This window comes from Pseudorasbora parva, chromosome 21, assembly GCF_024679245.1.
Source record: "Pseudorasbora parva isolate DD20220531a chromosome 21, ASM2467924v1, whole genome shotgun sequence".
Taxonomy (NCBI): Eukaryota; Metazoa; Chordata; class Actinopteri; order Cypriniformes; family Gobionidae; genus Pseudorasbora; species Pseudorasbora parva.
The window spans coordinates 40,619,843-40,646,176 of record NC_090192.1 but is presented as its reverse complement, the minus strand read 5'-3'; the positions used below and the strand labels follow the sequence as shown (position 1 = coordinate 40,646,176).

The following is a 26,334-nucleotide window of genomic DNA, read 5'->3' as shown; positions in this document are numbered from 1 at the left end:
AGAGAGTGCCTTCCTGAATACCATCATGTCTGAAAATGACACTGATTTCATATGACAGCTCCATAAACAAATTAACATTTAAGTCATTTACATTTTAGATGCAGGAATGGTTTTGTTTTATTTCAGCAGTGAAAATAGTTCCAAACAGCAGAACCATAACGCGTCTCACAGCAACAGTGTGCGTTACTGAATGATTCAGTGTTTGGTTGAATCAAAGATTCAATAACCTGTTCGTGAACGACTGCCTCAATCTTGAATGAATCAGCTGTTTGAATGAATCGTTTGAATGAACGACTCAGTGACTCACTCATTAAGACGGTCACCTGCTGCCACCTACTGGAGCTTTAGGTTCATGGTTACACATGCTTTCTAAAATTTGTTATTCATCCAAAAATACAAATCTCATAACATTACTTAATGCAGTTGTAATTTTTTCAGTTTAAATTACTTAATTTGATTGGTAACAGCCCCATAGCCTAGTGTCTTATTTAAATTGAATGTATAGATCAAATTTAATGCAGCACTGGGTAACTTTTGCTCTCGGGGTCCCCCTACTGTTGGTAAAAAATAATGTCCTCAACTACTGTCGTAAGCTCTGTCCTCCTACAACAGGGGATGCCATCGCGCGTGCATTTGTTGACATGACAGCCCTGATAGCCCTGAACTAGTGATGCGCGGGTCGTCTCATAACCCGCGGACCCCGTATGTCTATTTAATGGTCGCGGGTGCGCGGCGGGTTGTAAAAATATATCCAGTGGTGCGGGGCGGGCCAAATAACTTCATAAAAGCGTCCCGCGGGTCGGTGCAGCACTAACAGTTCCCCTGAACACTGCAGGAGGAGTTCAGAGTTCTTCTGGCGGCGCGTGTGAAATGTCTTCATCCCAGGTACAGTCAGTGGCATGTCTCAGCATGTCATATGAATATAATTTCACAGGTTTTATTTTTTTCAAACGCCAAATAATCACGATGCTCACGTTTACAAGCCAGCGTCATTATAGCAGTCTATTGGTTAGCGTTTTCCAGAATCTATATGATACTTCAGTTCAATGTTTGAGTGGTCGGTAATCACCGTAACAAGCAGGACAGCATCGGTCGGGCACGCCTCCTTCAGCTCACGCCGACGAGCAAACGCTGGTCACATGTTGATCCTCGTCCTGCCTTTAATCACATCACTTTTTCGTTTCCTCTTATTGCTTTCCTCCAACAAAACCTTTTCTTTCTTATGTGTCTGTGCTGCTTCGGACATGACTATATTATCCGACGAACAAAGTTGGGCTCGCACGTCCGAATGTAAGGAAGTGTGTGTGTTGGTGGAAGTGTCGTATATGCCGTAAAGCAGTCGGATTTTGTAGTTCTTTTTGTTCTCGGGTTACTACCCGAAACCCGAAGTTTAAAAGTACGATTAAAAACGATACAGACCCCGTCAGGCTATGGCAGACGTGTCATTCAACCTATTGTAAGTCGATTTATCATCACAAGAGTCTTGAAATATATATTATGAAGGTTAAAAAGTTACCTAGTGCTGATTTAAGAATATAATATAAGATTAGGGGGGGAAATGCCCTTTAAAAAAGGTAAGGGGGGGAGGGTCTAATATTCAGGTTCGTCTTATTTTCGGGTATATACGGTATATTTATAAATACACAGTTGACACTTCCCTTACACCTAACTCTATACCCTTAAAAAACAGATTTTTTGATGTAAGTACATTTTACTTAAGGCCTACTAATATAAAGTGGGGCCTACGTTTTTAAGAGTGTTAGGACAAGTGTTATAAAAAATGTAATCTAATTTATATGGACTATTTTACACAATATTTGTTTGTTGTTTTGATTAGACACACAAATCACGTGTCGAGTAAAGCTGTGCGAGGTGGCATTTAGGATGTAGACATTAACACGACTAGAGCACAGCTAATCTGCTGGGAAAATATGCTTTTCTCTGAGAATGAAAGCACAAGCGTTCCTGCAGAGAGAGGCGTTTGGGGAGAAACAATTCTGCCTACTTCACAGATCACAGGCTGACAGACGGAGGCTCTTCTGAGGCTCAAGACGTGGCATAGAGCGTCTCTGCCAGAGCAGTGTGTGGAGCGCAGCGGTTTGGGGACGGGGTTTGATTACAGAAGCTGCTGGGTCATCGGCCCGTCACTCAGATCTCTGATTTTGTCAATCGCTGGGATGCAATCTTTAGATCCTCAACCAGGAAATCTCTCCCATTTAAAAACAGAGCATTTGCATTTTTTTAGGGCTAGGGTCTAGGGCTGCACGATTTGGGAAAATGTATAATTGCGATTTAAAATGCGATTTATTGTTTTCATTTTTTTACAAATGAAAAGTGTGTGTATATAACGTTTTGTGTTTATATATTTTGACTAATAATAATTATTATGATTATTATTACTGCAAAAAATATTTTTACATATAAAACATTACCATTACAATAACATTTTCATAATTACAAATAAAAAAGAGTATGTCAATAAATATAACAATATAATACTAATTATTATTATACATTTTTTTGTAAATATTTTACAGAACTTATTTTACAAAAAACAACAATTGCTGGGTTACCTATTAATATGCAGACAGTCTATGACTAAATAACACTGGAAAGGTCTAAGCCTAAGGAGTTATTGTAAACATTTTTTAAATAAATATAATAAAAGATATATATATATATATATATATATATATATATATATATATATATATATATATATATATATATATATATATATATATATATTATAAAAATCTGTGTTGTTTATCTGTGATAAAGTGTTAAAGTCTATGTCTTTAATATGAAATATGAACCTCTTGTGCATCCACTGTGAGGAAAAAAACCTATTGTTTCTTCAATGTACATGGATTGTCCTATAAATGTATAATTTAAGTTTATTAAGTTTTAAAATGTATATAAAGTATTACTTTCTTATTATTTAATACCCAAAAGTTTTTAATACATACTGAAAGCCAGAGGGGCGCTGATGTGAAGCTAACGCGGTGTAAACGCTTTGATTAAACATGACGACAATAAACACGACTGCAGCAAAATATGGTTTATTTGAGTTCTTCAAGCCATCTGGGGTATTTTCATAATAATAAAGTATAATGCAGTGCTGATTGACATAACTTCATTCACTCACACACTCGACTGACGATATGAAGTGAGTTAAACATGTTATTAAACGTTGTCTTTTGTTGAACAGGTTAATGAACGCTTCACTAGTTTGTAGAGATGTTTGACTCGTGTTGCTTTTTCAAACGCACGTTATAAGCGTCTCAAACTCGCAGTTTATCAGACGGAGCAGCGTTTACTCCTGATCACAGAGCTGCTCTCCGCTGACACACTGGGCATTTATTTATTTCATTAAAATCGCAGCCTTTAAGCTTTCATAATCGCACACAAGCCAAATCGCGATTGCGGTTCGATTTCGATTAATCGTGCAGCCCTACTTGTGACTATCCGAAACACTCAAGCAACATTGAGACCTAGTTGTAAGATTTATGTATTTGAGTTGCATATAAAATGTCCATTCATTTGGATTGCACAGTTGTACTTAAATGAACACTCAGCAAGCGTCAAATGCGAGTTAAACTGCATATGTGCATCTGAAGTACACACCCAGAAAGCTGCGTCTCAGACAGCGCATGAAAACTGAACTCTTTCACGTTGTCTTGCGCTTAAACGTAAACATAGTCGGAAGAAGGCATGTGTATTAGCAGAGGTGGAAAGAGTAACAAAATATTCTACTCAAGTAAAAGTACTGTTACTTCAATGAAATTTTACTTAAGTACAAGTAAAATTACTGGTCTAAAAATTTACTCAAGTAAAAGTAAAAAGTAGCTCATTTAAAATGTACTCAGAGTAAAAGTTACTTAGTTTCTTTTTTAACAGTGGGGGTGGGGGACTCTCCCTGTAGGGTTGTGATAGAATGAGATTTTCACGATATGACAACTGTCTCAGAAAACATCAATTAAACATTTACTGTACCTATTATTAAATGATGGTTATTATCACTTGTTAAAATGATGTTAAATGAATGAAGAAGATTGGTCTTTTTTTTATTTGGTTGAACAAATGCTTTATTATAACAAACTTAAAACCATTTGTTTATTTTGTTTATCAAAATTTCAATAAAACATGTCTAATAAACTAAATTCAATAAATTACTATGAATTAGATTAACAACTTATTTTTATCATTAATTTGTAAAAATGTTTAAGAATAATAGAGTCCATATGTAGTAGACGGAGCAGCTCATTCACAGAGAGAGAACAAGCAGATCATATATTCATATAGCAATGTTTTGTGCTTTAATGTTCACAGACCATGTCGCGATTTGATTTATTTCTAAGGCCTACAGCTCTACATTCGAGTTTTTCGTTCATCCACCAGTTTGCGCGTATTACGCCAAATTTACGTTATGATGTAAAGTTAATGTTCATGACTGGATTCCCGGATTCCCTCTGCGTCACAGAAATCAATCGGCCTTAAGTTATAAAACACCTTTATCTGCACAGAGGGATGTGTGCCCGAACATGTTCTATGTGTTTCTTCATTTGCATCCACATTTTGTGCACATTTGATATCCACCACATTATTTTTTTCTATATCCAAAGTATTTCTAACTAGCCAGGAGTTCACGACGGCGTTTTGCTTTCACCTGGGTCTGCGTCACTGACGTCTGTCTTGTTCGTCTCCATCTGATATTTGCGCGCATGTTCTCTCCCGCGCCCCGCGCCGTCTATTCAATATTAGTCATTTCCGGATCGCGGTCTTTTTCCTCCTCTCTTTGCATTAATGATTTATTTTTACTCGGTAACGGATGTGGTTTAAAATGTAGCGAAGTACAATAGTTTAATCAAAATGTACTTAAGTAAAAGTAAAATTACAGATTTTTAAAACTACTTAAAAAAGTAGAAGTACACAGAAAAACTACTCAATTACAGTAACGCGAGTAAATGTAATTCGTTACTTTCCACCTCTGTGTATTAGTGTATTAGATCCGTGCTTTCGCTCTTAAAGTGACAGCAGCCTAATATTACTGATGTTGTCTAATGTTCATCTAAAAACAAAAGACAAAATTAAAATATATCTAAATATATACAGGGCCTAAAATTGTCAAATACGAGCAAAAATAGGTGTTTGCGATGTCAATCACCAGTTGGCTGGGAATATGCGATGGTGTGAATGTAATCAAACGTGATATCGGACTCAGTCCCAAATCTGCGCAAGATGTCAGCGCTATATTTCGACCCTCCGGAGGCTTCAAAAACTTCAGCAGAAGAGAATGGAGGTGCCTCGTTCTTATTTTTTTTTTTGGTCTATAGTGTGGACAGACAAGTTGCTCATCCTTATGTGATCTTATTGCGTTGTGTGCAGTTAGGACACGGTGTATAGAGCTATAAGGCCATCTAGTGGCAAGAGTCATGAAATATCATCTTAGGGCGTTTTCACACCTGAAGTCCGCACCAAGGTCCGAACCAAAGTTCGCGTTTTGATCAATTGTATCCCTTTGGTTAGTTTTGGTTTGCTTTCACACTGCAGTCATGCGAGCGCGCTAAAGAACTTTACACTCGCACTGGCGTCCCGTCGTCTTCATCTCTGTGGGCTGCATCTGAACATTGATTGGTTTGTTAGCGGACGTGCGTCTGACGTCAGTGTGTTGTCAATTCAGCGTAACTTTAACAAGAATGAATGAACAGACGCATATCGTTGCCAATACTGTTAATATCATGGCATTACTATCTGCAGCACCAACTATACTCGAGGCAAATCCACCAAATCAACGTCCTCGTTGAACACTTTATCGGCGCCGACAGGAAAGGAAGTGAAGATAGGCTACTTTTTTTAGCCAAACAATGTATTTTGTTTTATAGTTATGTTTGAATATTATAATGTTATTTTTAAATTTCATCTAGGCTATATTGATTATGAAACGCGCACAGATGTGCAATAGATGTCAAAGACATCGGGTCAGAATGATTTGACCACTTCATTAAGTTTTGTTTTGTAGAAAGCTTTGTATAAATTGTATCTTAATTTGAATAAATGTTTCATCATTTGCCTGAATATAATAAATCAGCTTTAATAAATAATATAGCAGACATCCCGTGACGGATCATTTGCGTTGCACATGAACTAGAGCGGCCTCATAAATTAACCGAAACTCAGCATAGAGGCTACTTCTCACAGACATGAGATATATATATATATATATAGTCAAGCAGAGCACACTGTTCCCGCGAGCTGACTGAGCGGTTCTGTTTAAAATGCTGCGCTCCATCACTGCATGTGCTGTGAGTTTAATCTGTGTTTTTTCACTAATCCTACACCAGAACTTCCTGTAAATGGTCTGAAAGTCCGAACTATACAGAAAATGCTTTCACACAAGAAACGAACCTTTGTTCAGTTTGGTCCGGACCGATACTACCTCTTCATCGGACCAAATTTCGTCAGTTTGGTTCAGACCGTGATCTGAGGGAGGTTTCACAGCTGTAATTTTGGTTCGTACCAAACTTAAAAGTCCGAGAATCCGGACCAAACAAGGTAGGTGTGAAAGCAGCCGTATGTTATTATATTTCCACAAGAGGTCGGCAGAGCGCGAGATATTTTGAGCTGGTTATTCATGTATTGGAGTTATTTTGAATTTAATCTGGAAGAATGTTCTTTAAAATTATATAATGAATTGATAAAATATAGTAATTTAAAGGTAAATAAGATTTTTTTTTTTTAACTTTTTCGGGCTTTGGGTCATTTTGACCCATGAGAGAAGGATGAAAATATTTGTCTAAGAAATAAGGACCACTCGTTTTTAACTGGATAACTTAAGTGACTTATTAGGATTAATATACAAAAAGACTATGCAGTGTTACTTTCCATTTGATTGCTTTATTATATTTCAGATTTTTCTTCGGCATCTAAAATTTTAGAATTTTTGCAAATAAAAAAAAGTTTCATGGCTGGTAAAATAAATATACTTAGATATAAATATAAAAGTTAGTTTTAGGACATGTATACACATGTATACAACTGTATGCAATAGTGCTAATAATCTGAAAATGTTTTGAATACACAATAACTAGGTTTGTATATTTGTCATCAATAAATCAAATTTCTTTCACTCTTTAATGAACTGAATATTGCGTGATCCACAACTTTTAACCATGTTCGCAGATTTATGCAAGTAGTTTATATGAATGCATTTTAAAAACATGGTTATTTTAATACATATAGATAATAATCTCCCATGATTTTAGTGCAGAAATCGGACCTGTATGCATCACATTTAATTGTATTAGTTTATGTTAAAACAATTTCGAACACATCTGAAAAGTAGGAAATCGAGTGGCATCAAACACATCCATTAAAACCGTGTTGCAATTTGCATGTATTGTTCAATAGCTGTCATTGAAAAATGAAGCTTTTTCCCCACATAATTGATGCAGTCACGCTAAGCAGCCAAACGTCGACCCTCGGCTGATTAATCAGCATTATTTTGGACATTATGAGATTGATCTCCAGACTTGACTGTTGGCGGCAGCCGTTGAAGAGCCCATATTGATCGAGCGCTTGTGTTAATCTGTTCTTTTTCTGCTGTGGTTTACATTCTGGCTCATTCTCAAGGGCTTTGTCTGCATCTAATTGAACAGCGCGGCTCCTAAATGCTACAAAATCACAAATTGATTGTGTTGGCAGAAGCCGCGCATACGGATGTGTGTGTGTGTGAGATTAGTATGCATGTGCCGCAGCGTGAAGCATGCAGATTCGTTTGGAGCTAAATTTCGACAGAGCTTCCCGGTAGGATTCGCTGCAGGAGCTCGACAACATCATAATGAGAAATCTGAGCTGACGTCGCGCTCTTTTTTTTGTTTCTTTTTTTTTTTTTTTTTCACTCTTCGGTCTTCAGCTTCAGTTCTTCTGAAGGGCAAACTCACATTTTTTACAGCTATGCATGAGAAGAACCCTGAGAGCGGAGCTTTATTAAACAAACCTAGACAGTTTCAAAGTCTACATCAAATCACACTTTCACGAGTTCACACTTACAAATAATTCAGATAGAATAAATAGTATGCGTATTTGGCGTGCTGTCCGAGGAGAGGGCTCCAAGCTCGGTATTTGGCCCGAACCCAGAGTACCCCCCCCGTATCTCTGGTTAGGAAAGTTAACCAGGTGCGTGTGAGGTAGAAGGGGTGGTGGAGGGATGCTGCAAACTTTGTCAAGGAACATTGGTGAGTTGACTGGCTATTTATGTGATCCTCTACTTGAGCTGATTGGTAGACATGATGATTACTGATTGTTGACAGCTGGTTGGAATGACATCATGATTAGGTAGATCATTTGCACGTGCTTCTCCCGAACTTAGTTTTTTAAGAAACATCATTTCACGAGTTCACACTTACAAATAATTCAGATAGAATAAATAGTATGCGTATTTGGCGTGCTGTCCGAGGAGAGGGCTCCAAGCTCGGTATTTGGCCCGAACCCAGAGTACTCCCCCAAAAAATTGCTACTAGCATAGGACAGCAGCCAGTAAATGATGTTGATGCCCCCCAAAAGTTGCAGAGCATGAACTGGTGCTGTGCCGATCGAAGGGGGGTTAGTTACTGGATCGGGAGATCTTTGATCATTATTTTCTGAGGTTTTGGTGGTCGTGGTATCAGACGGGTGAAACTCGTTGGTAGTCAGCTGGGGGTGGTTGCTTGTAGGCGGGAGGAGATAGCAGTGCTGTGGCAGTGGAGACGAGCTGTTTCAGCATGCTTTCGAACGTATCCAATGGGCTGGCTGTACAGAGAATTAGGCTCCTGTAGGAGTTGAGAAGATGACACTGCTGTGGTGGTGGGACTAGTTTGGATGGAGGAACAGAACTCCTGCAGGAGTGAGGTTGGTGATACTGCTGGCAGTGGAGATGAGCCCTTTGAATCTGCTTTCCCAAACTATCCGAAGACCCAGTTGTACAGAAAATTAGGCTCTCTGTAAGGGAACGGTGAGACTGCTGAGACAGTGGAACGGGTTTTGGAAGGGCGTATCAGAGCTCCTGCGGGAGCGGAATTGACTGTAACTGCTGCAGCAAAGATACGAGACGTTTCAACTTGCTTTCCAACTATCCAAACGAACCATTTGTATGGACGATTGGGCTCCTGTGGGAAAGGAGATGGCGACATTGCTGTGGTATTGAAACGAGTTTCGGTGGAGTATCGGGCTTTGCGAGAGCGGAGTTGTCGATACTGCTGCAGCCGTGGGGACGAGCCGTTTTAACTTGTTTTTTGAAACCCCCGGGTTGGAAGTAGAACCTCGACTCCTGCGGAAATATGGAGAGATCACTGCTGCGGCAGTGCGAGCAAGTTGAATGGAAAAACGGAACTCTTGCGGGAGCTGAGGCGGTATCACTGCTGTGGTAGTGGAGGCTTTGGGTGGAGGAACTGGCTTCTGTTGGAGCGGAGGAGATGACACTGTTTGCAGTAAAAGTCGGTTGGAGAAACTGGGCTTCTGCTGGATCGAATGAGATAACACTGCTGCGGCAGTGAGAACCAGCTGGATGGAAAAGCTTAGCTTCTGTTTGAACGGAGGAGATACTGCTGCGGCAGTGAGAGCCAGCTGGATGGGGAATCCTGAGATTCTATTGGAGCGGAGGAGATAACACTGCTGCGGCAGTGACAGCCAGCTGGATGGAGAATACGGAGCTTTTGTTAGAGCGGAGGAGATAACGTTGCTGCGGCAGTGAGAACCAGCTGGATGGAAAGCTTAGCTTCTGTTAGAACTGAGGAGATACTGCTGCGGCCGTGAGAGCCAGCTGGATGGGGGAATACTGAGATTCTATTGGAGTGGAGGAGATAACACTGCTGCGGCAGTGACAGCTGGCTGGATGGAGAATACGGAGCTTCTGTTAGAGCGGAGGGGATAACACTGCTGCGGCAGTGACAGCCAGCTGGATGGAGAGTCCTGAGCTTCTGTTAGAGCGGAGGAGATAACACTGCTGCGGCAGTGAGAGCCCGCTGGATGGGGAATACGGAGCTTCTATTGGAGCGGAGGAGATAACCCTGCTGTGGCAGTGACAGCCAGCTGGATGGAGAATCCTGAGCTTCTGTTAGAGGGGAGGAGGTAACACTGCTGCGGCAGTGAGAGCCAGCTGGATGGAGAATCCTGAGTTTCTGTTTGAGCGGAGGAGATAACACTGCTGCGGCAGTGACAGCCAGCTGGATGGGGAATACTGAGCTTCTATTGGAGCGGAGGAGTTAACACTGCTGCGGCAGTGGGAGCCAGCTGGATGGAGAATCCTGAGCTTCTGTTTGAGCGGAGTTAACACTGCTGCGGCGGTGACAGCCAGCTGGATGGAGAATCCTGAACTTCTGTTAGAGCAGAGGAGATAGCGTTGCTGCGGCAGTGACAGCCAGCTGGATGGGGAATACTGAGCTTCTGTTAGAGCGGAGGAGATAACACTGCTGTGGCAGTGAGAGCCGGCTGGATGGAAAAACTGAGCTTCTGTTTGAGCAAAGGAGATAACACTGCTGCGGCAGTGGAAATTTGAGGTGGGTTCCTGCGGGAGTAACTGGAGAGATGCTGCTACGGCAGTGAATATTATTGATTCACTTAGTGAATTTGGTGATGTTGAAATGGAGCGGATGTGGTGGTCCTGTAGGATTGAGTGTATGGAAAAAAAGCTGAAGCTGAAACAATTTTAGCTGATGAGGGTCTGTTGGGCTTCTTTGATGTGGGAGCGATTGGAGCGGATGTAGCTCTTGAAAGCCTCTGACGACCAGCGACCAAGTTTTTGGATCTGGTGCTGGGAGAGACCTTTTTGAGCAGCTGTGGTTGCTGCACCTATGCGGAATGAATGGCTAGAAAAGTTGTCTGCTGAGATGCCGGATAGAATCAGTATAGACTTGAGGTGTTTTTGGAACCAGAAACGTGTGACAGGGCGGTTAGCATCGTCTGTGAAGAGTGGTTCAGAGAAAAGTTTAGTCAGCGAACTTCTGAAATGAAGGTAGGCTAAAAGGGATTGATACGGCTGGATTGGTGATGGAAGGTTGAAAATGTAAATGGAATGCCCTTTTTTCATTTGGTCCGTCTTGCTTTGTTTGATGAAGTAAGAGATTGTTTCGTTATCTAGCACTGCTAGGTCTGAAATTGTAGGATGAAGCTTTGGGTTGAAGGTGGATGTGATGGTAATTTCTGAGCTTCTGAGAAAACCGAAGAAAGCCAATATGAACATTGCATCCAGAGTGCGGGCAGTATTGGTGTAGTGGTATCCTCGGCGGAGGGTGGAGATACATTTGGTAAGTATATCTAGAGTTATTGGTTGTCTGGCGTCTGGGTGGGTGGGTTGAGTCTTTTGGATGCCTTTGATGAGCATGGATGTTTGTGAATTGGATATTTCTGGAGAGGGCAGACCAAACGCAAGTTTGTGAAAAAATTGAATTCCGCTTAGATAACCCTTGATGGAGCTGACTTGGAGGTTCTTGGTGCTGTTGAGATAAGATATGAATGAAGTGATGGTAAGCGAAGAATAATCTGGAAAATTCAGCTTGTATATGGAGTGAAAAGACTTGAAACACTTCCATGCAGTTAGGTAGGATTGAAGGGTTCTGGGGGAAACAGCTTGAAGGATGGAATTGAGAGAAGCGTCAATGAGGGGTCTCAATGGGTGGTTTATGGGAATATTAGCTCTCAATACTTTGGTACTGGGGTTGGGAATGGGAATGGGTCCGCCTCTGGCGCCAACAGCCTGAATTTCTGTGAGGATCTGTGCTCTAATGTTGCTGGCGACAGGGGGCAGTTCCAAGGCTGTAGAATTCGGCGGGAAGGGCATCTGTGTTGCAGAAAACAGGGTGAATGGAGCACTAGTTTGGGAAAAAGAGTTAGGCGGATAGAAAACCAGGGGCCGAAAACCGCTTGCGGAGGCAACCTCTCGTTTCAGTCGGTCCCCGACAAAGAAGGAATGGGAAAAAGGGGAAAGAGGAAAGCTAAGGAGGACAAAAAGCTGCTGGGCCTGCACCGCTAGCGGAGGCAGCCTCGCGCTAGAGTTTGATGGTGGGGCTGCAGGCCAAGGGAAGGGGTTAGAAAAAGTGACAGGAAAAGGCTGTGATACAAAGCTTGAGCTGCTGGCGGAAGCGTACTTACGCTTAAAGGATTGCCTGGGGCAGGGGAAACTGGTATTGTAACCTGGGGCGCAATGCTGGAAAACACCCACGGTCTCTGGCTCGGCGGAGCAGAGAGATGAGTTGGGCTGGGTGGCGGCGACGATGGCAGCGGTGGCTGGAACTGGGGCGCGGCCCGGGCTAGCTGAGGGCCTGCTGCAGTGGCCTGGTGCTCGAGGAAGAACCAATTCTGTGGGAGAAGGGGTCTTTTGAGAGCGTGAGTTCGGATCCTTATGTTTCCTTGATCTGTTTATAGTTTTGGAAGGTGGAGTGGATTTTGGAGATGGAGAAGCTGCTTGAACGTACAGGTTGTATAATTTGGCTTTATTAATTCTTCTGGAAAAATTATCCTCGACACTGATTAGCACTTGTCTTAACCCTAGTACGGTCCATTTCTCTATTGCTGGAATCGTAGGTTGTACTGAGGAGTAGGAGGAAGCTGGAGATGGTGGATGTCTTGAAGGTGGAGGCGATGGCAAGCCTCTGCGTCTCGGTGTACGGGATGTGGCTCGGCTGGGCCGACGGCCACGCTGTGTTGCTGGAGATTCAGTCACGGTGTCTTGTTGGGTTGTGGTGCTCCTTGCAGCTGTGGAATGCTGTAGAGGATCTTCGTCAAATGGATAAATTTCATTCTCAAACATTGCAATGGGTAGGACCAATTTTCTTCAGCTCCTGCGGAAGCATAAAGAACAACACTGTTTTGGCAGTGGAGAAACGGTTAGCCAGAGAAACCGAGCTCCTGTGGGAGCAGAGGGAACTGCACTGCTTGCAGCAGTGGAGAAACGGTTAGCCAGAAAAACTGAGCTCCTGTGGGAGTAGTGGAAAAACGGTTAGCCAGATAAACTGAGCTCCTGTGGGAGCAGAGGGAACAGCACTGCTACAGCAGTGGGGAAGAGATTAGCCCGAAAAACTGAGCTCCTGTGGGAGCAGAAGGAAGCACACTGTTATGGACACTGGAGGAATTAGCCAGAGAAACTGAGCTCCTGTGGGAGCAAAAGGAAACACACTGTTATGGATACTGGCGAAATTAGCCAGAGAAACTGGGCTCCTGTGGGAGCAGAAAGAACAGCACTGCTGTGGCACAGGAGAAAAATAGCCGGAGAAACTGAGCTCCTGCGGGAGCAGAGATAACAGCGCTGCTGTGGCGCGGAGGAGAAAAAGATTAGCCAGAAAACTGAGCTCCTGTGGGAGCAGAGAGAATAGCACTGTTATGGCAGAGGAGAAATTAGCCAGAGAAACTGAGCTCCTATGGGAGAAGATGGAACATCACTGCTTCTGTGGTGGAGAAAAAGTTAGATGGAACAAAATGGAAAAGCATGTTTGTAAAACCATAATGGGACTCTTATTTTGAAAGAGACCCATTTGGGTCCAACTCTTATTAAATTTAGCATACAACATTACAATATAATCACAATAAAGAAAACAGTCCTGGTTCATAAGAACTTGGCGCCATACATTGATTGTAAATGCTCTGAAACTGTAATATTCTGAACGCAACACGGCGCCACATTCAAAAGTTTAATCACAATTAGGAAGATGTGATGTATGTTTCTGTCTCCAAAATATAAGATGGCTTAAATAATCATTATGCTGTATTGTCAACATTTAAGTTACTTAGCCTCACGATACATTCATTCGCTTTGCGAGCGAGTAAATTTATTGTTTATCACCACAGCAATTGCACTTTGTGTGTGACAAGTTTCTGTCTGTTGTACATAGAGGCAGCAAGATCACAACAAAGCTTGATGCGTGCCGGAACTATGTTATTTAAGATACATTTCTATTTCTTGGGACAGGAGCTGTTGTAGCTGTCCTGCTGCAAGTCTGTGCAGTGTGCACTCTTTACAGTGTCTGAGCGCTGCTCAAACAATTGACTCCTCATTGATTGAATTGTGGCAAAGACCACATTACACTTTGGAAAAAACAGGAATTCTTTTACCGTGATGTTGAGGAGCCATTGGTTTGAAAGAATGCTGATGAAAATCGGCCAAAAGGGGCTTTAGGTAGCTTAGGAATTTGTAAGGAAAGTTTTTTAGCATTGTAGCATAGCTTCAAGCAGCGTGTGGAGCCATGTTGACAGCGTGGGTAGAAAAAGTGACCTGCCAGAATGCTGCAAACTTTGTCAAGGAACATTGGTGAGTTGACTGGCTATTTATGTGATCCTCTACTTGAGCTGATTGGTAGACATGATGATTACTGATTGTTGACAGCTGGTTGGAATGACATCATGATTAGGTAGATCATTTGCACGTGCTTCTCCCGAACTTAGTTTTTTAAGAAACATCATTTATTTACTCTCATGCATGTTCCTAAGGCCTGTTCTTCGTACTTCGCTTAATACATCCGAGATGATTTGACAGATGATTAGTTATCTTCTAATCCTGATCACCGATCTCTGGCTAATTTGGTTCTTCAAACGCATTTGCGGATTGGATTAATATATCTGGATTAATTATCTGAGATCACTGCTCGTGTCTGTGCTCCCTGAAGAGGGCAGATGATCGATACTCAAAACCACGATCAGCAGCGATTGGCTGGCGTCATGACAACATCATATAATTTAAAAAGCCACCTGGCAAAAAAAAAAAAAAAAAAAGAAAAAACACAAATTTCTGGACCTTTATAAGGAAACGCACTCAAAAAATGAACTCATGATGCTGTTCACTTTATTCAAGCAGTTCATCTTGATTTAACACCATTATATGAGGTGTCTGGTTCAAATGTAATTGATTCATGTTAAACTGACTTAAAACCGTGACTCTTTGACATAACTTGATGTTTTTATTTTGAGATAACATGATTCAATCAAGTAACCCAATCAAACTCAGGGCTCGACATTAACGCTTGTCCGGGACAAGTGGATTTTTTAAAGGGACAAGTGAAAGAGAATTGTACCTGACCGACGGACAAGAGCCTCATTAAAACAAAAAATAACTAGCGAATCACCAAAATGCAAGAATGTTTGTGCATTAGTTTAGTGTAAGTGGCGATCAATAGTGGATGATAATATATAATGAACTGACGATAATAAGATGGCGCTGTTGACGCTCGTGTGAGGAGAAATTACAACACTAGAGCGTTTAAGCCGTTTCCTAAATACCTTAACGACTGAAAATGACACTGATTTCATATGACAGCTTCATAAACAATAAATTAACATTCACTTACATTAACATTCACTTAACGTCACTTACATTTTAGATGGAATATTTAGTGCTTTTGTTCTATTTTAGCAGCGAAAATCGTTCATTTGCAGAATCGTAACGCATCACAAAGCAACTGAATGATTCAGTGTTTAAAGGGGGGGTGAAATGCTGTTTCATGCATACTGATCTTTTTACACTGTTAAAGACTTGGAATCCCATCCTAAACATGGACAAAGTTTCAAAAGTTAAGGTGGACGTTTGATGGAGTATTTCTTTGTCAAAAATACTACTTCCGGTTAGTCATAAGTTTCGGCAAGTTTTTTGAGATCATGCGTCCCCTTTGACGTTAATGGGGGCGGAATTTCCTTGTATGGGCCTTACGGGACAATTCTACCGGAAGCACGTGAGAGAGAGCGAGGGAGAGAGAGAGAGGGAGAGAGCGAAAGTAACAGGCTATGCCCATCAAAGCGCTGGCTCGTAGGATGCTGGACAGGTGACAATTACACATAGCACACAACAATGTCACCAAAAAAGTGCGTTTTTGGTTGCCAGACCAAGACAGTCCTGCACAGATTCCCCAAAACCCCGCGTTAAGGCAACAGTGGATGTAATTTGCTTTTCCGGATCAGCAACTGAGTTGCGCGAATGTTTATATCTGTTCGCTGCATTTCGGTGCCGACTGTTTCATAAACAAGGCCCAGCTCGACGCCAGATTTTCCCAATCGCCTAATGCTGAAGGATGGAGCAGTCCCAACGTTAGAAGGGTGAGTGAGACTGCTTCAAATGTCTGTGTTTTTTTTTAGTCCGCTTACTGTCTACACAAACCACGCGTAAACACACACACACACACGTGCACAACTGCACTTCTCACATGTACACCTTCAAAGACAAAAATACGACGATATAATTCAAGTATAAATATGTAAATAACACAAGCCGCTAAGCATATTATATAGTTAGTGTATAACTTGTACCACATAGAGACGTCCTGCTCTAGTCGTTTTTGCTGCTGCTCCTGTTCAACTGCAGCCTCTGGGTCTGATTCCGGATCATAGATGTATGGCTGGATCTGATTAAAAGCCATATTTTTATTTTGAATAGTTTTTTTCCCGCTGTTAGGGATGACACAGCTTTACGACGCACTCAACACAATAACAGCGGCGCGCACACGTCATTATTTAGCTCCGCTCACACGACACGCCCCCACCCGCTCGGCTTTTTTCGGAAAGACTCGGAACAGCGCATCTTTCTTATATAATTATTAAAAAAATAAAGACTTTTCGGAGATATGCAGGATGCAATGCTACTCTATAGGTACTCAAGATTGACATGACAATGACTGAAACTGAGTGTTTCACCCCCCCTTTAAATGAATCGTTTGAATGAACGACTCAGTGACTCGCTCATTAAGACGGCCGTCTGCTGCCACCTACTGGAGGTTTAGGTTCATGTTTACACATACTTTCCAACATTTCTTTTTTGTCTATTCAAAACTACAAATCTCTAAACATTATTTAACGCAGTTATTATTTTTCAGTGTAAATTATTTAATGTGATTGGTAACAGCCCTTCAGTGTCTTATTTTCATTTCATTTATTTATCAAATTTAACAATATAAAATTAAACCTGAATCATAGCCTATATTTAATAAGATTAGGGGGAAATGCCTGTGTTCCCAGAGGAGGGCAGATGATCGATACTCGAAACCACGATCAGCAGCGATTGGCTGGCGTCATGACAACATCATATAATTAAAAAAGCCACCTAGCAAAAAAACTTGACAAAGAAAAAAAGAAGAAAAAACACAAATTTCTTTATAAGGAAACAGACAAACGACCAAACCAACATAAAAGTTATATCAATTAAACATGCACTGTTTTGATGAACATGATCCTTAATTATTTATATTCACATCTTTATAATATTTGTACACACTTAACGTTTTTATTTTAATGTTGTAATTTCATTTTTAATTCAATTTGAAGCAAATTTGTTATGTGAGAATATTAATTAAAGTTTCTTAACAGTCAAGATCATATGATCTGCATCAAGCCATCCCATAATATCCATCATCACTCGCATTAATGCAGGACGGAGATTAACTGCACAATGTGTGTAAACCTCCAATACAACTATAAAGAAATTATTCCATCACAATTCACACATAAATCTATCGATCAAGTGACTGTGTCTATAGTATTATACGCAAATTTTACACAACATCAAAATATTATTTTCAAATAAACTTTTATATTTATTTTTATTTTACATTATTAACGCACCAGGTTCAGTGATGAAGTCTTGTAATAAAGTATCAGTGGCTGGGACAGATTTGCTCGGTTAGCGCGGTTCATTTGAACACATGTGAACGCTACCATCCGAACCCTGCTGCGCACCTTTTGTATTTTTCAGTGTGAAAAGAACTTAATTAGGATAAATTAATAGAGTAAATAATGACTGAATATTTGATTGAGTGATTCCTTGAAGCAGTGTGAGATTTATATTATTTATTATTTTAATTTTTAATTAAATGTAATATTTTATTTCAATATTTTATTTAATTTTAATTTAATTTAACATATTAATACATTTTATTTTAATGATGTTTTTCATTTATTTAATTTTATTATTTTAAATAAAAATATTTTAAATTAAATATTTTATTTGAATGATATATTTAATTTATTATTACATTTATTTAATAAACTTTTTAATTTAATTTAATTATTTTAATGATTTATTTATTTTATTTTATTTTATTTATTTATTTAGTTAATTTTGATTCAATTTTATTATTTCATTTCATTTTAAAATTAAATATCTTTTTTTTTTTTTTTGTTGTTGTTGTTGTGAGAAGCAGTAATTCCCGCTGCGTCCTGCAGGAAATCCCTCGGCTCATATTCTCCCAGATCATATTAATAGAACACAATTAAAGCAAATGTTAAGTTGAGAGCTGTCCTCTTTCATGTGTTTCCAAATTTACATCTCATTTCTCTCTCTCTCTCTCTCTCTCTCTCTCTCTCTCTCTCTCTCTCTCTCTCTCTCTCTCTCTCTCTCTCTCTCTCTCTCTCTCTCTCTCTCTCTCTCTCTCTCTCTCTCTCTCTCTCTCTCTCTCTCTACCTGCCTCCCGTCGCTGAAGGAAGTGGAGGTTGGTATCTGTGTTTGGTGTGTTTATGTGTGTGTGTGTTTCAGAGGGAGGCCCTCAGGGGCCCGACAGCACCTGTTCTTCAGAGTCTGTTTTACTGACACCGCCATTCAACATTCAGAGCTTTGGCTGACGTTCTGATAAGGTTCCAAAGTTATCAGCAAACATTCTTTAATGTTCGTCGATCATTTTTAAATGTTGCTGAGTAAGATTCAGAAGTACCATTCCCTGCAACATTTTCCTTACCATTCACATAACTAAAGGCCTTTGCACTCTGAGTCCGTAATTCGCATGCGAAATTTGCGCACATCAGAAAATAAATTTAACCTCACGTTACGTCAATCACGCTTGCACACTGCCTCCGAAACTTTCGTCCGTCAAAAAAAAAATTTCGGAACAGGTTCGATTTTCTGCGTTTTCGCATCTGTAAAAACACATTTTGAGACGTTTTGACAACTCGGAGCCTCCATACATATTATTCTAGCAAAAATACTACAAATATTATTACATCGCAGCTATAATTATAGCACATCAAGTCTCTGTAAAGCTGTGTGTGTGTGTGTGTGTGTGTGTGATCGGATCCATAGACATACTGCCAGTCTCTGTTCGGGACACTAAACTTTGAATCGGTCGGTCTGGATAATCCCGCTTGATAGAAACTCTTCTCTCTATGTAACCCCTACTGTTTGGACCGGGACTCACTTGTCTGCCGGCATGAGAGTCAGACGCTCTAACAAGGAGGCTAAAGGCTGCAACCTCTAGCGTCAGTCGCTAGAGCAGGGGTCTTCAACTAAAATAGCTTGGGGTCCAGAAAAAAAACCTTCTCACCGGCCGAGGTCCGGACAGTTATTTACCTAAAAACATGAATCGATGTCTTTTTGCCAGACTAAAGAAATTAGTGTAGATTAAAATGTCTTTATTGAACAAAATATAATATGTTCTCATATAGATAAAGTATGTCTTTTCATTTTTTTAAAGCAAACATAGGTAATCCTTCAAAAAATGTATTTAATTTTGAGGTTATTCTGTTTGCATTGGTACAAAATATCTAATTCAACCAGTAGCCATGTCTGACAAAAATATGATGAATGAAAAAAAGCCTTCATCTCTAAATCTGCACTGAAAATACATTAATTTCAACATTACTAGCAACTAAAGTGCTTTTTCTGCTGAACTGAGATAAACAGTAACAATCAATGAACACAAACCCTCCTGGTTAAAAAACAAAACAGAAATCTCATAACATAATTTTATGTTCATTCACATGTATAGCCTACATTTAGTTAGGAAGAGACTATCTTCAGCACTGCTCTCTCTGTGCTTCAAATTGCACTGGTAAAAAATCATTTGCAATATCATCCAGAAACACAAACAGGCAAAAATAAGGTGCCACCAGTGTTGGAAAAATGAAAAAGTCCACAAAATATTTTATCTCTTTATTTCAACTGTTCCTTTAAATCCAGAAAAAACGTAAATAACCTCTCAAAAGGCTGAGCTGAGTTGAACTTAAAGATGGAATGGAAGCATAAACATTCCTTGTTCCAAAAAAAATAAAAATAATAATAATAAAAAAGTGAATATAGCTACATTGTCTGAACTTCAGTGCATGTGAGAAATTGGCTCATTTATTTTCTGCGCCCTTACCTCAGACTGCTGAGGATAAAGGGGTCTTTAAAATGTGTATGGCTGAATCAGAAATCGCCCCTATACCCTAAATAGGGCATTATTTGAGGGGACAGCCATTCGTAGTGGCGTCCGAAACCACAGTGGACATGTTTGAGTGTACTCACATGTTGCACAGCAATAACGGGTGTACAGCCGATGTACACACAACAGCTGTCCGACTTCACGCACTCGTTTTCATTCACTCCTTCAAGTGAACTGTAATAGTGGACAAACGTAGGGAATAGTGAATGAGGGTTAAGGGGCCAATTTCTCATTCAGCCTCTGTTTTGCGCGCCGTTTTCTTCAGTCTCTTCAATGCGCGTCTAAACATGTAGTGAGCATAGTAACGTAGCCGCACACCGGACTGAAGCTCATGGGCGCGTCTCAGGATCTCACACCGGACGCTCACATACGCGCAAGCTCAGTTTTGAATCGACTTCTGACAGAAGAGCTGCACGATGTATTACATTTATATTATATTTCCCTTAAATCGTCCATGTACATACTGATTTCACCTTGTGCTACAAGAGATACACTCATCGTGAAGTTCTTCTGTCAGGAGTCGATACAAAACTGAGCTCGCGCGTAATGTGTGCGTCCGCTGTGAGATCCTGAGACGCGCCCATGAGCTTCAGTCCGGTGTGCGAACCCTTTAACTGTCAACGCAACCGTGGCAACATAGGAAAAACGGTTCTACTGAGCTGCCTGATATAAATGTGATTATTTATTTATTTATTTTAAATCGCATTTGGCATTTAGTTATTTCAGTGTGTCAAACAGCTTCGCGGTCCGGATGGATGCATCTCGCGGTCCGGATCCGGACCGGAGTCCGCCAGTTGGCGACCCCTGCGCTAGAGCATCCCTTGAGGTCCGAGGAGTGAGGTTTATTCGCACAACGACTACTACTAGCTGGCCTCTGTTACATCTACTCGATCGCAGGAATGGATGAACCCAATATCTCCTCAGGACAGACAAATCATCCTCACTAGACGTCACTTTGTCTTGTTTTGCGTTTTTTTCCGTAACGCATTCATTAATCAGGGTGTCCGCGGGGTTTTAAAAAGTATTAAAAACTGATAAATCAAAACGGTCAAATTTAAGGCCATTAAAAGTGTTAAATGTGGTCTCAGAGGTATTATTTTTTCAGACTATCAGGTGTCCTATTCTGATTGATTGAAATTCTATCTGCGTTTGCGTTAGTTCGTTTAGATATGGGCTTTAGCATATCTGGGCACATAATCAACGATCGTTCGTCTCCGGCTCGGCGTATGTTTGATGCTGACGTCATATTCAGCGGTCGTTTGGCATCATCTCAGACTACTGCGCGCTCAACAGAAGGGGCTGGCTTACAGTTTATTTTAGACTTGCTTCAAGGCACATCTTTAACGACTATCCTCATAAGAGCAATCTTACATGATTTTTATAAAGTCTAAAATGAACAAAAAGAGTTGTGAGAGAATGAGGCGCGATCCATAGACAGTATATAAACAGTGAGATCCGCGTGTCTGTCTGCTCTTAAAGGGACAGCAGCCAATAAAGCTTCCTGTCAGGGAACAGAGAAAATGACTCGCTGCTCTTGACTAAATAACTTTTGTAGCTTTAATAAGGATTAACTATTTAATTTATAGTTTATGCAGTGCAGACTGTATATAACTTTGATAACTTTATTAAATTTCTGTATATTTTCTTACTGATAAGACAGGAAGGGCAGGAATAGACATATTATGGGTTTGTTAGCATTGTTTTAAGTTTACTTAAATTAAAAACTGTTAAAAAAATGTAATGAATGTTAAAAAAAAATCAGTAGCTGTATTAATATCAGTAATATTGGCCTTCATTAATAAACAGATGCCATTTAAACAAGTATTTAAAATATACTGTCTTTATGTTGTTTCTACATTAATTTGATTAACTGGGAAATTATTATATTAAAAAATGTATTAAAAAATACAAAAAACATTTATTTTTTATTGCGATTAATCACAGAAAAAATGTGTGATTAATCTAGTTAAAGTTTTTAATCGATTGACAGCACTAGTTTTTTGTTTTTTGTTAAATTCAACAACTTATCACAGTAATATTTGGCTCAGGTTTTGTTGTTGAAAAAAAACACTAAATAATTTAATTGCTGAATTACCCATTATTAATGTAAATCAGATGTGTGTGCAGTAATGCTTCTCCTTAACATCCTTTGTGAATGTTGAGATGTATTTTACTGTGTCTGAATGATAACTTAAAACAGTTTTCCTCCTGCTGTCGATTCTAAATCTATTCTTTTTTGTATGTTATATATGTCCAAATCTGTGTAAATAATAGAAAGGTCGCTGATTAACACTTGCAATTCAGTGTCCTGATGGTTTTAAAAAATATTCTGAAGGTAGTAAAAAAGGTATTAAAAAGTAGTAAATTTAACTTAAGGATTGCTGTATATACCCTGATTAATACGCATCGGACTCAGTGTGCACGGTCTCTGTGCGTGACGAATTTTTCGGATAACGAATACAAAAAAACACATGCGAAAATATCGGCCTCAGTGTGCAAAGACCTTTAGGATAATACTTTGTAATACTCTTTTCAACATACTACGATCTGGGACGTTTTAATTCTATTTTCGAATGCTATTTAGTATGGATGGTATGCAAATTGGGTTTTCTCTGGTTCTCTGTCGGTCGCTGTTTGATGTCTTGCAGGTGTGTGCCATTCCCTGTTCTCTGTGTTTTAGTTATTTTGTTCCTGATTCACACTGCAAAAAATGCTTTTCTCACCTAGTATTTTTGTCTTGTTTCTACTCCAAACATCTAAAATTTCATAAAACAAGAAGTATTTACTAGACAAGCAAAAGTAATTGTCTTGTTTTGGGGAAAAATAACTCTAAATGAAGAGAGTTTCTGCTTAAAATAAGATCAATAATCTGCCAATGGGGTGAGAAAAATAATCTTAATTCAAACAGAAAACAAGATTATTTTTCTCACCCCATTGGCAGATTATTGATCTTATTTTAAGCAAAAACTCTCTTCATTTGGAGTTATTTTCCCCAAAACAAGAAAATTACTTTTGCTTGTCTAGTAAATGTTTCTTAATGTAAGAATTTTTAGATATTTTGACTAGAAACAAGACAAAAATACTGAGAAAGAAGAGCATGTTTCATCCTCATCTCTGCCTGTTATTTCCCAGTTTCCTGACAGGAACTTTTTTTGGTTAGCTGGGTCTGATGAACACAATAAATCGTGGTTTCAGACGCCACAAATTAAAAATCTGCGATTCATAAAAAAACAGCAGATTTTTAATGCGTGATATATAATGATTTCTCTCTTGTGTTTCTCATCAGGATGACTACATCCGTACGCTGGAAAGCCCACAGGGATCTGATGAAAGTGAGTAACCACTTTATTATGGCGACTCACACTGCAAAACAAAATCAAAGAAAAAATAAGACATTTATATTTTGCTCAAAGAAAACAAAGCCTAAATTCATTTTAGTTACACAGATTTTCATCTGCCTCTAAGCCTGTTCACACTTTAGTCTAGGCTCCAATTCTCACTATTAACTAGTTGTTTATTATCATGCATATTACTATTATATTGAAGCACATATTAATGCATGACCATATTCTACATCCCTTAATCCTACCCAGTACCTAAACTAATTAGGAGTATATTGAGGCAAAAGTCGTGGTAAATAGTGAGATTCGGATCCCAAAAAATCTTTGTATTACTGTATTTTATAGTAAAAACAATAAGAAAATTGTCTGTATTTATAATCCGTTATAAGGGTATTATTAATGCATTATAATAAATGCATAAAATCAAAATGAAGAGAGTTTTTGCTTAAAATAAGATAAATAATCTGCCAATGGGGTGAGAAAAATAATCTTGTTTTCTCTTTGAAATAAGAATATTTTTCTCACCCCATTGGCAGATTATTTATCTTATTTTAAGCAAAAACTCTCTTCATTTTGAGTTATTTTCCCCAAAACAAGACAATTACTTTTGCTTGTCTAGTAAATGCTTCTTGTTTTAAGAATTTTTAGATGTTTGGACTAGAAACAAGACAAAAATACTGAGTAAGAAAAGCATTATGGGTGTGTTCACACTTGTCATGTTTGGTTGGATTAAAACGAACCCTGGTGCGGTTGCTCGGTTAGTGCGGTTCATTTGAACACATGTGAACGCTGCCATCCGAACCCTGGTACGCACCAAACAAGCGGACCGAGACCGCTAAAAGATGGGTCTCGGTCCACCTCCAAACGAACTCTGGTGCGGTTTGATTGATATATGAACGCAACACGGACCAAAGACATGTGAACGAACCAAAAACAGGACGTGATGTCACAAGATGTGACAGGTAGTCAGCTGATTGGACGACGCGGAAAGATCGGTGTATCCAAAATGAGTAACATTAACGTTAGAGGGCAAACAAACTACACGTGTGAACACACCCTTAGTAAGAAAATAATTTTTTGCAGTGCACGGGGCGAATGTACGCACCCTTGAGGAGAACATGTGGAGGAACATAACACACACTGCAAAAAATGCATTTCTTTCTCAGTATTTTTGTCTTGTTTCTCGTCCAAACATCTAAAAATTCTTAAAACAAGAAGCATTTACTAGACAAGCAAAAGTAATTGTCTTGTTTTGGGGAAAATAACTCCAAATGAAGAGAGTTTTTGCTTAAAATAAGATAAATAATCTGCCAATGGGGTGAGAAAAATAATCTTGTTTTAAGATTATTTTTCTTACCCCATTGGCAAATTTTAGGCAAAAACTCTCTTTATTTTGATTCATTTATTTTTTTTGCCAAACATCTAAAAATTCTTAAAACAAGACAAAAATACTAAGTAAGAAAAAGCATTTTTTGCATTGTGGAGGATATCTGACCATTCTCTCTCACACACACACACACACACACACACACACACACACACACACACACACACACACACACACACAGTGTTCTTGAATTATGTTTCATTCCTTGAAATAGTGAAAAGCTCCACTATTGGAGGATGTCTCCGCTGCTGGCCATTAACTCTAATCTAGTCATGTTGACTTAACGACCTGCAGACAATTATACATCCCTGTCTGAAATGCCATCTGATGTGGCAGTAATTACAGCGCCGGCGGGACCCAACACACACCAGATAGTGGATCAGAAAAGGCTTTTGTTTGAGAGCGCAGATTAAAAAAGGGGAAACGAGGATCTTGGTTTTACAGGCACGGCTCTGCATAATTTAGTTCAATCGCTCCTTTTGGTTTTTACAGTATAAACCGTCAACATGCATTGGGATATGATGGTCTAATCTTCCATAGCTGTCATTAAAGGGATAGTTCAGCCAATAATGAGCCTGTGGTGTTGATCTGCTGACCCCCAGGCCATCATTGTCACAGGGTGTTTTGGTGTAGGTTTCATGTTTTTAGGTTTTCATGTTCACTGTCATGCACTTCCTGGTTTTGTCATGTGGTCTTTTGTCATGTGATTCCATGCCCTCATGTGTTCCTGCCTCGTGTTCCTGTGTCCTGTTTTCATTGGTTTATTGGTTAATCGTTGTTCACAGGTGTCCCTCGTTTTGTCATTAGCCCTTGTGTATTTAAGCCCTCATGTTTGCTGTAGTCTTTGTCAGTTATTGTATGTGTAACCTGCTGTTGGTGAGTGTTTTGTATAGTCTAGTTTATGTCACGTTATGTCAAGTCAAGCCAAGTTTTATGTTTTTTTGCCAAGTCTTTGTTTTACGTTTATGTTTGGAGTTAAGTTTGTAATAAAACTGCACTTGGATTCATCAACCTCGCCTCCAGTGGATTCTCCGTTACCATCATAGGTGTGTGTGTTTCTTCAGGAGAACACAAATGAAGATTTTAACTCAGCCGTTGCTCGTAGAATGCATGTCAATGGGTAACAATTCTATGAGAGTAAAAAACACACAGACATACGAATCCATATTAAACCCTGCGGCTCGTGACGACACACTGATGTCTTAAGACACGAACCGATCGCTTTCTGACAGAAACACAACAGTATTTGTGTTATTTTACCTCATATCAGACGAATCTCATCTAGTGTTCCCATCCGCTATTACTGCCGTCTGATGAGGTCAAACTGGGGCGATCATAGAGATATATATTATGTAGATGCCTCATTCGACCGATCCGTGTCATATAAAAATAACACAAATACTGTTGTGTTTCTGTCAGAAAGCGATCGGTTCGTGTCTTAAGACATCAGTGTGTCGTCACGAGC

The 26,334-nt window shown here is 39.6% G+C and overlaps 1 protein-coding gene across 1 annotated transcript in view; it reads left to right on the top strand.

Annotated features, from left to right (window-relative positions):
* LOC137056313 (testican-2-like) overlaps positions 1–26,334 on the top strand; it is a 64,182-nt gene that overhangs the window by 19,600 nt on the left and 18,248 nt on the right. Inside the window, exon 2 of the mRNA XM_067430357.1 lies at positions 23,428–23,473. Within this exon, the coding sequence (XP_067286458.1) occupies positions 23,428–23,473 (46 nt within the window). The remainder of the gene's footprint in view (positions 1–23,427; positions 23,474–26,334) is intronic.